Raw genomic sequence first — 13153 nt, 5'->3', positions numbered from 1 at the left:
CCTACTCGATATTCGCTGATTTGTCTATTTTTATTTTGTTTTCTATTTTTGGCACAGACTAATTCAGTAGCTGACAGATAGCGTATCGATGTTGGGCCTGAACATTATTTCGGGAAACCCATCAGTCAATTTCCCTGTGAGAACTGTGGCTGGGACTCAGCTGGGACACAGTTCAGACCGGACCCCCCCCCCCCCCCCCCGTGTTCCCACTGAGGCCGAGTCTATTTGAAGCAGGGAGTAATGTAATGGTCCATGTGGACGTTGAGCAGAGACAAAAGGGCATTACAATGTATTTCTCATTTTTATACAACACCTTTCAAAACCATGACTTGATGCGGCCCTGGAAGGCGAATCGGGCGGCCTTGAGATAAAGCAGGCGCTTTTTGTTTAAACAAGATTTGGTATGACTTTCAGGAGTGTCTCCGTTCTTGCGCCTATATTTAGGAAGTACCCACTGAGCCGTTGATGGATTTGTCTAGTTTCGGATCCATCTCCCAAACTGCACAGTGTTCCTGTTTGGATGGATGAGTTGAACCCGGGGCTCAGATCTTTCCACCAGGTGACCAGGATCCTGCACAGTTCCACCTTGTGTGTGTGTGTGTGTGTGTGTGTGTGTGTGTGTGTGTGTGTGTGTGTGTGTGTGTGTGTGTGTGTGTGTGTGTGTGTGTGTGGCAGCAGCAGCAGCAGCAGCACTTCTGACAGCCTGTGGTGTGTAGTGCAGCCGGGTTTGTTAGGCTACTGGGTGTGTTTTGTGAGACGAGACGGATGAAGGAAAAGTTCTCTTAAGTGTATTCATATTAGATTACAGTTCGAAATCATTTTAGGAATGATCAAAGCATTGCTTACATGTTTTTTTTTTCATTGATTGACAGACAATCAATCAGCAACTATTTTGGTAGTTCAGTCATTATTAAAGCATTGTTAAAGCATTGTGGTGTGATGTGATGACTTTCTACTTATCTGTTACATATCATTTTAAACCGAACATCTTTGTGTTTTGGACTGTCGGTCGGAATTGTTTTACATTTTACAGACTAAGTGTTAAAAATGAATCACCCATTTATGGATGTTGAAAGTAATTGTTAGTTAAAGCCGTAGATCAGTTGATGATTGAAATGTTGTTCCTGTTCCTTTTTAAATCTGTTTATTTAGTGTCCTGTTTAATAATGAGCAGTCATTGTTGTTCCTGTCATGGTTCTGCTTTTGCACTTCCTGGAGGTAATTTGCTTGTCAAACAGTGATGCCGTTTAGCGCAAAGTTACCGTCAGGAACTTTGACTTCCTTAAGGTGGTGCTCTTCTGTATTTTCATTCAGCGATGTTTGAAATCGCTGCTCATACTCCGGTTGCTTTCCTATTTATTCGAAATGAATGTCATGGATTAAAAAATACGAAATGAGCTGTAGTGAAATATGTTTGGGCATTAACAAAAACATTTAAATACAGCGTGGTGGGGCTGCTGCCATGTCCAGCAGTGAGTTTTCCCCAGTCAGATGGAGACCAAAGTCTATTATGCTGGCCCGAGCGCTGGCCTGAGCCGCTCAAAATATGGAAACTATTGATCGGATCCTCTGCACTGCTAATTAAAGATGGTCCACTATTTGTAAAAAGTCAACCCAATTATCAAATGAGCACATGAGGCTGGGAGCTGTTGGTTGGTGTGAAGGTTGCCGGTCTGTTGGAGGGGACTTTTTCCAGTCTTTATTTTTGCATTGCTGTAACTTTTCACCCTCATTTTATCCACAACTGGCCCTAGTTTTGTGTTGTCTTGATGCATTCAGATTGTTTACAATATTTGAATGAAGTTGTTACTGATGTACCGCTGCTGTACCACTACCATCTTCCCTCTGCCCCCTTTTTCTGCTCAATGAGCAGCAACATGTGACCCCCGGACCACGTGGGGGCCGAGGCCTGAGGCCCCCGGAGGTGTTTATATTCATACCTCTGTCTGTGTTTTATGGAAAGATGAGTCCAATGCCACAGAACGACCAGGCCAAGTCAAGTGATACTGTCGTCAACAAAGACTATACATAGCAACACAGACTGGCCTGCAGGACGAGTACGGCCTATTTTGGCTAAATACAGAGACAACCCCGCTGTCCAGACAGTAGTTTCCCTTTTTTATTCAACCTGCCAATTAAGTACAAACTGGCGTGGACAAGTAAAAGATGAATGTGAAGTAACAGCTGGATTAATGTGGTTCGATAGTTTGGAACAGACGTTGAAGTGGAAAAAGCGACAAATTCATAACAAATAATAAATGTATTGTGCACAGACAAACTGGTGGCCTGTTCTCGCTCAAATCCACAAATTTGACAAAATTACCACATAACGATCCTCGATGCCAGCAGAGAGCCGTTCTGGGAGGAAATTGAAGAAACCAAACCGCAGATTTCACTGGACCTGAAACCCAGCTCGTCTATTTGTAGCACTCGACCAGAACATCCGTAGCCTCTGAAAACAGCACCCAAACCTTTTGATACGGCTTTATCTGGACCACCACTCGGTAATCAGTTATCTTTGCTCTTGTTTTTTTTCCCTGAATCCAGGACCCTCGTTCTTTTTTTTCTTTTCTTTTTTTTCCCTTTTTTTTCTTTTTTTTTTTCTTTTTTTTTTCTTTTTTTTTTTCTTCCTGGGTACGAGGACTATATTTGGCTCTCCGGTGCTCTACCAATAGTACTTCTGTCACATGACAGTCACAAAGCGCTCAGTAATTATAACCTAGCTATGTTTCTGTAAGGAAGGCCGACTAAAAATACTCCCACATTGTTGCAGCGATGGGGCGAAAGCGGGATGTTTTTGGAGGTTTTGTTGATGTTTTTGCATGCCAGTCGGTGTCTGCTCAGGGGAGACGAGTGTTTGTGATACTCAACTCTATATTGTGTCTTTTCAAATGCGGTGCAGTTTTAATGGGTTTGCTGGATGTGTTCGCCTTGGTTCCAGGGAAGCACAAATTGAAATGTAGATATAATTAATTGTGCGATTTGCTAAATGTGGTTCTTGAACGATGCCGACGTACATCTCTGCATGTTGATTTGTGTTACTATTTCAACATGTGTGTAGTTTTCTTTCTTGGTCCTAGTTCCAGCTACCCAGTTTTATGTGTTTTATGTGATGATAAACTGAATATCTGTCAGTTTAATCCGGCCATAATGAGCAAATTCATGACGCAAGCTTGGATTTTAGGAAATGTGGTGGACATGTGTCACTATCTTTTGACATTTTATAGGTTCAACAATTAATCGAGAAAACAATGAATGAATGAATAACTAAATGCCAGCTGTATTTAGTTCTTACTGCCCACTAAAGTCACCAGAAAGCATGTTAAACTGGGTGTTTAATGAAATAATTGCCGGGTGAGAAATAAGGAAAACCTCCATTCTCATACATATTGTTTATGTGAAGTTTTACCCCTTCAGACCTCATTAAAAATGATTCACATCAATCAATCTGAGAGGGGAAAAGAAAACTTGGATTTATGCTTCAGGTGTAGGTGTTAAAGGTCTTATAGAAATAAAAATAAAGTAACGAGTGTCCAAAGGTCCGTTTGTAAATTAAAGACGGGTGTGGGGAATTGTGGGAGTTTTTCTTATGGGGTCAGACCTCTGGTCAGCCTGGGGAGACTGACTTGGCACACACACACACGTGATCTGGTTAATACGTACATCATGTTACGTGCACTAAAATAATAAATACAGAATTTTTAGAACACACTTTACTCCGTGGTAACACGCAGCGTGCATTTGTCATTTTAGTGAGATTGCGAATACTAAATCAACAAGCCAATAAAAACAAGAAATATATCTTTTTGCATAACATTTCCTCGTGCAGATGCATGTTCAATGCTACCCTTTCTTTATGTCTGGTGGAAGAGTAGACTCATGTACTCTGTGTGAGAAAGTCTAGTGCGCCTTCAGAAATAGCCTTACTTCTGCTTTTGTGTGGCAGAAAATAACCTGCCTCACTGCGTGAGGCAGAAATAACGTCGGTGTGATGAAAACAGTGTTGTCGGAGCATATGAGCGTTGTCTCTGTTGTCTAATGGTTAATAGATTGGTTCTAATAGAGCATTCGTTCTCCGCTGTGTGTTAGGTTGTGCTACTTTTAGGGGTTGAATTGCGAAAATAACTGACGGCGCTGGAACCATCAAACCTTTGGAATTTTGTTTTTAAAAATGGAAAAAGAATGGCCAAAACAATATAACAATTGTCAAAATGTTTGCTTTGGGCCCTGGCTAATTTGGAGCTCCAGTGTGGCCTGCTGCTGGTCCTGTAGTAAAAGTCAGTTCAGGTAACAGAAGGGGAGGCATTATGTGTCATAATGTACCTTAAATACATGTGTAGTGCTTTTCCCACAGCAGTGTAGTACCATAGCTCTAGATTCATTTACCTGTTTAAGGCCATATTACACTTATCTTATCGATGTCCTTTTCTCACTAGCTGTAACCTCCGATCATGTGGAGAAACGATGTGTTCTGTGTTTTTGGACCTTCATCTTTGTGTGAGCTATAGACACTTAAAACTAGATTATTTTATAAGTGTGCAAGATTTTAAAAACGGCATGAAGGATCATTTACTGAATGAAAAAACCTTGATTGATGCAATTTGCTGGTTTGTTTTAAGTCTGCCGTCATTTTACGTGAGTTTTTTAATGGTTATTTTAGTTTTGAACTCTTTGCTGTTTTGTTCTTAAGTTCTTTATCTGGGTTTTTATGTGGTGAAACTTGTATGCTGCCATCTTGGCCGGGACCCCTTTCGAAAAGAGATTAAAAAATCTCAATGGGATTATCCTGGCTAAATAAAGGTTGAACAAAAATAGGTGAAAATACATATAAATATATTTATATATATATACATAGTGGCCCTTCGACCAGCATTGTTGGAGTCCCTTTGATTGTGTGATCCAGATCATCCAGGGGCCTCGGTGTCCTGAGCCTGCTGTGCTGCAGAGAGGCCCAGCTGCTGCTGCTGCTGCTGCTTCTGCCGCCGCCGCTGCTGCTGCACATTCTCTCTCAGTGGTGAAGAGACGGCAACAGCAAACTGTCTAACCTCCACAATAACCGCCTTATGTAATCACTCTGGCTAGAGACAGACCAAAATAGCCCAGACTGAGCAGCCCTGCCCTCTTGTGGCAACCAGCTGCCTAAACACCGGCCTACCGAGCCTCTACAGGCAGTCAGACATGGGGGCCGCCTTTAGCAGCATCCAGTGCAGCTCACATGAACATCCAAAGGACAGTTTGAGCATACGCAGCACAAGAGGTTTCATGAATGAACAGTTGTGGCATGGGATCAGATTTGACAATTGCAGTTGAAGAGAGAGGTTGAAATGAATAGATAAGATTGTGTTGGGATTTTTGGTGGAGTTTTTCCTGTACCAATGTGAGGGTCCCGGGACAGACGATGACGCATGTGTCCAGATTGTAAAGCCCTCTGAGGCAAATTTGTGATTTTGGGCTTTCCAAAATGAATTGAGTTGTATATTAATAACTTCCATGTTCCTGCAGCAAAATCTTAGTCTGTACTGTTTCTGTCGTTGCAGTTTCCTGGACAGAATTGACTCTGTAAGACAGAACGACTACACACCAACAGACCAGGTCAGTCCATTATTCACACTTTGGAAATCACTTCCAAAAGCTTGTTTGTCTTAAGTTCTTTACTGAATCGAATATGTCTTCATCTCCACGTTCTACAGGACCTGCTACGCTGCCGAGTGTTGACTTCAGGGATTTTCGAGACGAGGTTCCAAGTAGACAAAGTGAACTTTCAGTAAGTGTTGCTCAGATACTCGGACATCAAACACACATGATGTAAACATGTTTTCCCTTTGCGTTTTAATTTGTTGTCATTAATTCTTTATTATTGCAAAGACATGCTCCATCCATTATGTAGAGCAAATCATCTTTCATTTTTCATTTGCCAAGTGCTTTGTTAGTAACTTCTATACATTTAGATGATTTTAGAAAAAGGATGCCTACATACATTTGTAATCGCCCCAAAAAGGACTTCCTCTTTTTTTTTTTCACGCTTTATTTTTTTTGCCTTTTCACCACAGACAACACATACACACAAAAAAAACCTCCTGTGAAATATTCAGGTTGTGTTGTCGTTGACATGTAAACATCGTCCATTTCTCCCACTTCTCACGACATCGCTCCACTTGAGCTCTAATTCTACGAGTTAACAGTTCCATATCAGACATTTCAGTCACACTTTTCAGCCGTCCATCTTGTGATGGTGGTTCTGCCTTGTGCCATCTCTTCGTGATAGCCTTCTTACAAGCTGCTAGCAAGATGTTCAGCAGATACCCGTCTTCTCTTAGCACAGTGTCTGCTGTCATATTACATAAGTAGAGAAACATACATGACTTGGGTATATCATAGCCCAGAATTTGGACTACAACCGTATGGACATTTCCCCAAAACTGTACAATTTCCGGACATACCCAAAATATATGAGTGGTTTACATTTACTGCCCCACATTTCCTCCAACATGGCTGGACAATAGACAGACATTTGTTGTAATTTGGGGAGTAAAAAAGAATCTGATTACATTCTTCCAACAATGTTCTCTCCAAGTAGGCGAGGATGTTGAAGACTGTTGTGTCCTCCAAATATTCAACCATTCATCCGCTGTAATAGTCACACCAAGTTCTTGTTCCCATTTCAGTTTTACATAAAATGTTGTATTTCCTCAGTTTTCCATCAGATGTTATGTAGTCAATATGATTCGATACTTCTTTGAGTTGTAAACTCCTATTATGGTTCTAATTCTTCCATTTTTATCCAAGTTCATTTTGTGCTTTATTTCTCTGTCAAACAAGTCCCTTAATTGCAGATATCTGAAATGGTCCTGGTTATTTAGTGAGTGTTTGTCTTTCAGCTCCTGGAAACTTCAAACACTCATATTGCGGTTATTCCATGTGAAATCCATTGTTTGAACCTCAGATGGAGAGCACCCGGGATAAAATGTCTATCATAGGCTATCCATCGTAGAAGCCTGAGCTCTTCTTCTAATCTGTATTTTCGTACCAGTTTAAACCACATCTCTAACGTAAACATACTTTTTTTTTATGGTACAAGATTACACTAGTACTGTAAATCAGAGAAAATTAAAGTCATTCTCAAACACAGAAAATCTAAAATATCCCAGTGCCATCGAGCCAAAAACAGAAACAAGAAAGTCTCCCAAAATAAGTAGATTTCTTGGGAAAAAAAAAAGAGAAAGTCCTGAAGCTGGTGTGCAACTGCTTCCTCCTGCCCCATTTAAGGATAGTCACTACAGGTGAAAAGGGTAAATATTGTATCTCTAAATATGCAAATTAGGCAGTATTTTGTGCTTATTTGCATGAATTTCCAGAAATCTGAACATTGGATAAAGCCAGGTTCAAAATTCTTGTTTCATTTTGTTGACATGTTAAAGTCAAATGTTTTTATAGAGGGAATTTTAAATATCGCTTCGTGTCACTCCAAGCATCAGAAAATACCGTCAACAACAGTAAAAGTTCCATTAATCAGGCTGTGAACACTATACGAACAGACCTCACTGTGAAACCCTTCAGAATATAGATGGGAAGGAAGCTGTTAAGTCTGGTTTTTTTTTTTAAAGCGACCTTTAAAGATGTGTATTTAAAAATTCTGTCACATTCCTGAAAAGGAGGCTCTCCAGGTCGGTTTCCAGTTTGTGCAAATAATTTGTCAAATCATTGATGAGATGACTCACTTTTGACCATTTGATTCCTTTTTGCATCACTGGTTTACCAATAATGCCAGTCAGGAATGCCCTCTTGGGTGTCGCCTTGGTCTTGTGTTAAATCTGAGATGTCATAAGTTCATACCGCGTAACGATAATGAACAAAGCGCTGAACCCCGACCTGCTCGGCGGCTGGAAGCGGAGCTCGATGTCATTACCTAAAATGAAATCTCTGTGGTCGACCGGTGTGCTCTCTGAGCCAGTTGAAAGTTTTGGACATTATTTGCAGTAGAGCAACCAGTAAAAGTAAATGTTTCATAAGTGTTGATGACCCACTTCCAAAGTTGCAGACACAACAGACGTATTCTACCATCTGAAACGGGCCTTTGTATAAACTTGTATCATGCTGACTGATTGATATAAAAGCCCTGGGACATGACTTCCCCCTTTTTCATTATTGAGCTTTGATTACTTCCAAATATCCTTACAAATATATTGTTGTGAGTCTGACCCAGTATTTTGTCTCCTCTCTAGCATGTTTGATGTTGGAGGCCAGAGAGATGAAAGGAGAAAATGGATCCAGTGCTTTAACGGTGAGACTTTCAGCCTTTTCTGTTTATGATCGTCTTCAAATAGCCTCGCTGTGCAACACATTCACCTCCTGTCACAGCAGTATTTTCTGCCCGCTTCAGCTCTTATTGTTTGGGTTATCCCTCTGCACATGTGACGTCACAAAGCTGTCCTGATAGTAGTTCCTCTCCTCTCCTTCTAGACGTCACTGCTATCATCTTCGTGGTGGCCAGCAGCAGCTACAACATGGTAATAAGGGAAGACAATAACACCAACAGGCTACGGGAAGCCCTGGACCTCTTCCGCAGTATTTGGAACAACAGGTGAGTCAGAAACATATTTGAAGTTTGAGCCCAGTGGTGAATTCTCGCGTTGGGTCCTTTCCCTGCTGTTATCCCTTTCTTGCTTACATTATCTAATAAAATATTTTTTTTAGGGGGCAATTTACAACGCTAGTTATTTTGAAATCTAAATGTTCTCAAGAATTCACAACAAAAAAACTATAGTAATTCAAACATAATGTCAACGTTTAAACGTTTACGTTTACGTTTAAATGTCCACGCGTCAGTCACGGTGCATCTTCAGGTGGAGACAAGCTCACGTTCCCTCGCATGCAGTGACATGAAATCGATCAGGTTTTAAGAGGATAACCGTGAAGAGAGAGACAAGCTACCCCAGTAGCTGCTCTGAAGCCTGCGGTGAGAAAATATGACCCTGAATACAATGAATTAGTATCTATAATGTCAGGCAGTGATGGGTGAGGGTGAGCAGGATGTTTATTTTGGTCATTACAGCCGACAGTGGCATAACGCATGCAACACATCTATTGGCCACTATATTTGTTCTCCTGTTTTTGTCGTGTTATGGTTTTTTTCTCGCATTTATTTTAACAATCACAAGTGGTCCTTAAGTTACACAGTGTTGAGAACCTCTGGCATACAGCATGTTGTGGCAAGAAAGTTGAAAATGTTAGATAACAGTGGTCTAATTTTAAGTTTTACTTTCAAAAATCAGAAACACCTAAATATTCTGTGTAATAGCTGACATTCAAATCCCATCGTTCCCCCCCCCCTCTTTATACACAACAGCGTTTCTTTAATGCGTCTTCTCTTGTTTTTCAGATGGTTACGCACTATATCGGTCATATTATTCCTGAACAAGCAGGACATGCTGGCTGAGAAAGTATTAGCTGGAAAATCCAAAATTGAAGACTACTTCCCCGAATATGCTCGCTACACCATACCAAATGAAGGTTTGTGCCCCGCTGAGATACCCAACGTGCTAATGGAGTTCCTCTTCACGTCAGTTAATGTTAAACTGTCAATCTGTGGTTCTTTTAGCAACTCCCGAACCTGGTGAGGACCCAAGAGTGACGAGAGCTAAGTTCTTCATCCGAGACGAGTTTCTTGTAAGTATACGTCTGTAAGTTCAGACTGTTTTAAAGTGGGATGAAGTCAACGGATGTCCAGCTGTAACAAGCATCAGCCATAAACATAAGCAGCGTTGTTGGATGGTTATGCGTATAAACACAGATACAATGCAGGCTTTTATTCATAAAAAAAAGTTACGTCAGACTCCGAAAGTTAGCCGTGCCACTGACCCCCCTATGTTGTAAGGTCAAGAACAAACTCTTTTAAGACATTGAATCAAGTCCCCCTTCTTTCCTTTCATGAGTTGTCCGGTGTCGTCATGTTTTTCTTTCATAATTTAAAAATAATGGCCCTAGTGATTTAGCTGAATCACCAACATTGGCTTAATTTAGTCTAATATAGGGCTGCCGTTGTTTGGCCCTGGAGGTCAGTTATCTCACGCACTAGTAGGGACAGTAGAAGGGTTGACCAGCTGGAACTGTGTACCTGCGTTTGGATACTGAAGAATCATTTGTACTGCAACAAACTCAGATTATTGCGGCCTCACAACAGTCATACTGTGTGTGCACTGTATCTAGTCCGCTGCAGCAGAATATCACCAGCTCAGCTTTATAAAGACCAAGTGGATGTCCTGAAAACAATCTTCTTAAATGATGTGGTTTGGTTGGCATTTTTCACTTCAAAGATTGTGTATTTTAATATGCATTGTTGGGAAAAACAACTCAAAGAGAAGTTGAAGTTCCAGAGACAGGAAGTGGTTTTATTTCATACAGAGCAGCACACCTGAGGATTGAAGGAATTCAGAGACCAGCTAAAGGTAGAAAGGGGTTTCATTATTATTATATTTCCTCCCTCTTAAAGTCCTCTGTCTCTTCTCCTCAGCGGATCAGCACTGCGAGTGGCGACGGCAGACATTACTGCTACCCCCACTTCACCTGCGCCGTGGACACAGAGAACATCCGGCGGGTGTTCAACGACTGCCGGGACATCATCCAGAGAATGCACCTGCGGCAGTACGAACTCTTGTGATGGGAGACCGCCTCCGTCAGCCTTCTGTGTTTTTCTCCATCATTCTGCATCCTTGACGAACCCTTCCTTCTCTTCCTCCTCCTCCTTCATCCTTACTCCTCCCCCCCTCCTCCCCCCAGAGAAACCCTCAACAACCCCCTGACCACCCCTCCTGTCGAGGACTATGAAGTACTACTGAAGTGTGTCAAATCCTCTTCCTCTTCTTAACTTCTTAGCATTTTGTACTTCTTTTTTTTTTTCTCTCTCTGAGACCGATTCATCCCCATTTCACCGATTGTGAGAGGAAGGTTGGGGAACAAAGTTGTTGCGTGCCGCTTCTTGTTTTCTCCTTTTTCTTTTAATCCTTCCTTTTGAATGCCTTGATTTTTTTGTCATTCCACTAAGCCTTGGGCTACCTCCTTTTCTTCTTTTTTTTGCCCCTTTGTGTCCTTCTGTTGTTGTTTTTTTGGCTTTGTCATTGGACCTGGACTGGTGGGTGTGGATACATAAAATCACACCTACAGGACCTCAGTGTAGAGGCAGTGTGTGTGTGTGTGATGAAGAGCAGGAGGAATGCCATGTGAGCGAGTGTGTGTGTGTTTGTGTGTCACCTGCCGGTTAAAGCTGGCATCGCCACCATCACCTTTGCCCCCCCCCCCCCTTTTTTTTGCCCCGTCACCCCCTCTGAGCCGCTTCTTCTCTCCGCGTGGGAGACGACTGGACGACACCGGAGAGCAACGGGAGAGGACGGAGGGGAACCGAATGGATGAAGAGATAAATGCACTTTGCATCAGGTTCCTTAATAACTTTTTTTTTTTTTTTTTTTCTCCAGAGGAAGCATACACACAATGTAGCATCACAATATTTATTACCCTGTCACGATGTTAGCTTGCCGAGCTGCAGGGTGCACCGAGCGGCCGAGAGACACGCGGAGCGAAAGATTAAAGTGGGAGTGGGGCAGGAACGACACGAAGAAGGATTTAAATGAAGGAAAAGGGACTGAGCTCTCTGCACCTTAGCCCTGCTGCCTCCACGGACTCGGACCGGCCTCCTTTTTCCACACAAACCATCCTTTTAGCTTAGAAATACCGATGGGAGGGTGGGGGACAGGAGAGAAAAATGTATTGTTCTTATTTTATTTTTTTTGTTAACTTGTACACTGTGCAAGGTTGAATTATCCTGTACAGACTGTAAAATGTAATATTATTTTGTACAACTTAATTGAAAGAAAAACAAATCTACTTGTAGATCTTTGTGCCTTGATTATGGCTGTACCTGTAAATGAGCTCAGATGTAAGTATGTTTTCGACTGCGCTGTACAGCTTGATGTCAATCTCTATCAGCAGCGGAAGACTGCGGGTAGGGGACTTTCTCTGTAGAGTTTAGTTTTTTCTGGTTTATAAAAAAAAAAGGAAATGCTGTTTAGTAAAAAATAAAAAATAGGGAAAAAATCCTAAAAACCTGTATACATTATGCAAATTAACCACTTACCTGCAGTGAAGACCAGATGTTGCAGCGCCATGCCTTTTGTTTTTCTTTTTCGGTTTTCTTTTTCCTCTTTCTTTTTATTTCTTTTGAATTTCACAGCTTTAAACAAACATTGGAAATCCATTGAAAGTGTCCAAATTGCAACCTGGTGTTGTTTTAATAGGAACCAACGTTTTTTCGATATGAAGTGTGTCTGAGATCTGTACTGATGTGCGTGCCTGTGCGCATGTGTACATAAAACAAACGCATTGTGTGTATGTGTGTATGTGAGGGGCGAGTGTGCGTTGTGTGTAAAATTTTATAAATGTATGTACATGTAAATTTATAGGTCTATATAAATATATATGTACAATTATACATGTTCAATTATGTGTGCCTAGGTGTACATATGTATGTATACGGTAAATATGTATACATACACACATAGGAAAGCATGTTTAGAATGGAGATGAATAAATGAGAGCGTGCAATATTAGTAATTCTTTGGTCCTTTGGAGCCATACCCAATGGCACAGGCACTATGAATGTGTGAGCAGCACCCAACAAGACAAGCTCTTCTCCTTGTACAAACAGCATCAGCCTTTTCTTCTGCTACAGTACACGTCTATCCCCAAAAGAGAGTGAACTGACTGGAGGTGCAAAAACCTTGTTTGGCCTGGGAGGATGATTAAATGACATTTTTATTTTCTTTAAATAAAGAGGCACATTAGAGGACTTTGCTTTATTTCCATCTTGGTGTCCAGATTTGTTTCCACTGAGTTCTTTTGTTTTGGTGGATGCGTCAGTGGAGTGGAGTGGAGGGGGTCGTACACGCAGTAGAAGTAGTATGTGGGTGAGGAGGGCTGGGTACACGCAGTGTCTTTACTGTGGTTTTAGCAGAATTGTTTTGGTATAAACAGGCCTTTTTTCACTTTTTGACATTTAGACTTGTCAGAGTAGGGAAAGCACAGGTTTTTACGAATGACATTAAAGCTGGCTCCATTTTATTCCCTGAAAGCGGTGACAGTGAGCCAGCATGCACAACACCAG

At 41.5% G+C, this 13153-nt stretch overlaps 1 protein-coding gene across 2 annotated transcripts in view; it reads left to right on the top strand.

Annotated features, from left to right (window-relative positions):
* Positions 1–12848, top strand: part of LOC306789196 (guanine nucleotide-binding protein G(olf) subunit alpha) — a 40819-nt gene extending 27971 nt beyond the window's left edge. For both annotated transcript variants that reach the window (XM_079285018.1, XM_079285019.1), the window contains exons 6-12: positions 5538–5592; positions 5691–5764; positions 8223–8281; positions 8461–8581; positions 9380–9510; positions 9599–9666; positions 10511–12848. In XM_079285018.1, coding sequence (XP_079141144.1) covers positions 5538–5592; positions 5691–5764; positions 8223–8281; positions 8461–8581; positions 9380–9510; positions 9599–9666; positions 10511–10657 — 655 coding nt within the window. In that variant the 3' untranslated portion in view covers positions 10658–12848. The remainder of the gene's footprint in view (positions 1–5537; positions 5593–5690; positions 5765–8222; positions 8282–8460; positions 8582–9379; positions 9511–9598; positions 9667–10510) is intronic.
* The last annotated feature ends 305 nt before the right edge of the window (positions 12849–13153 follow it).

This window comes from Melanostigma gelatinosum (assembly GCF_949748355.1).
Source record: "Melanostigma gelatinosum genome assembly, chromosome: 15".
NCBI classification, from domain to species: Eukaryota; Metazoa; Chordata; class Actinopteri; order Perciformes; family Zoarcidae; genus Melanostigma; species Melanostigma gelatinosum.
This window is presented reverse-complemented; position numbering and strand designations above follow the sequence as displayed.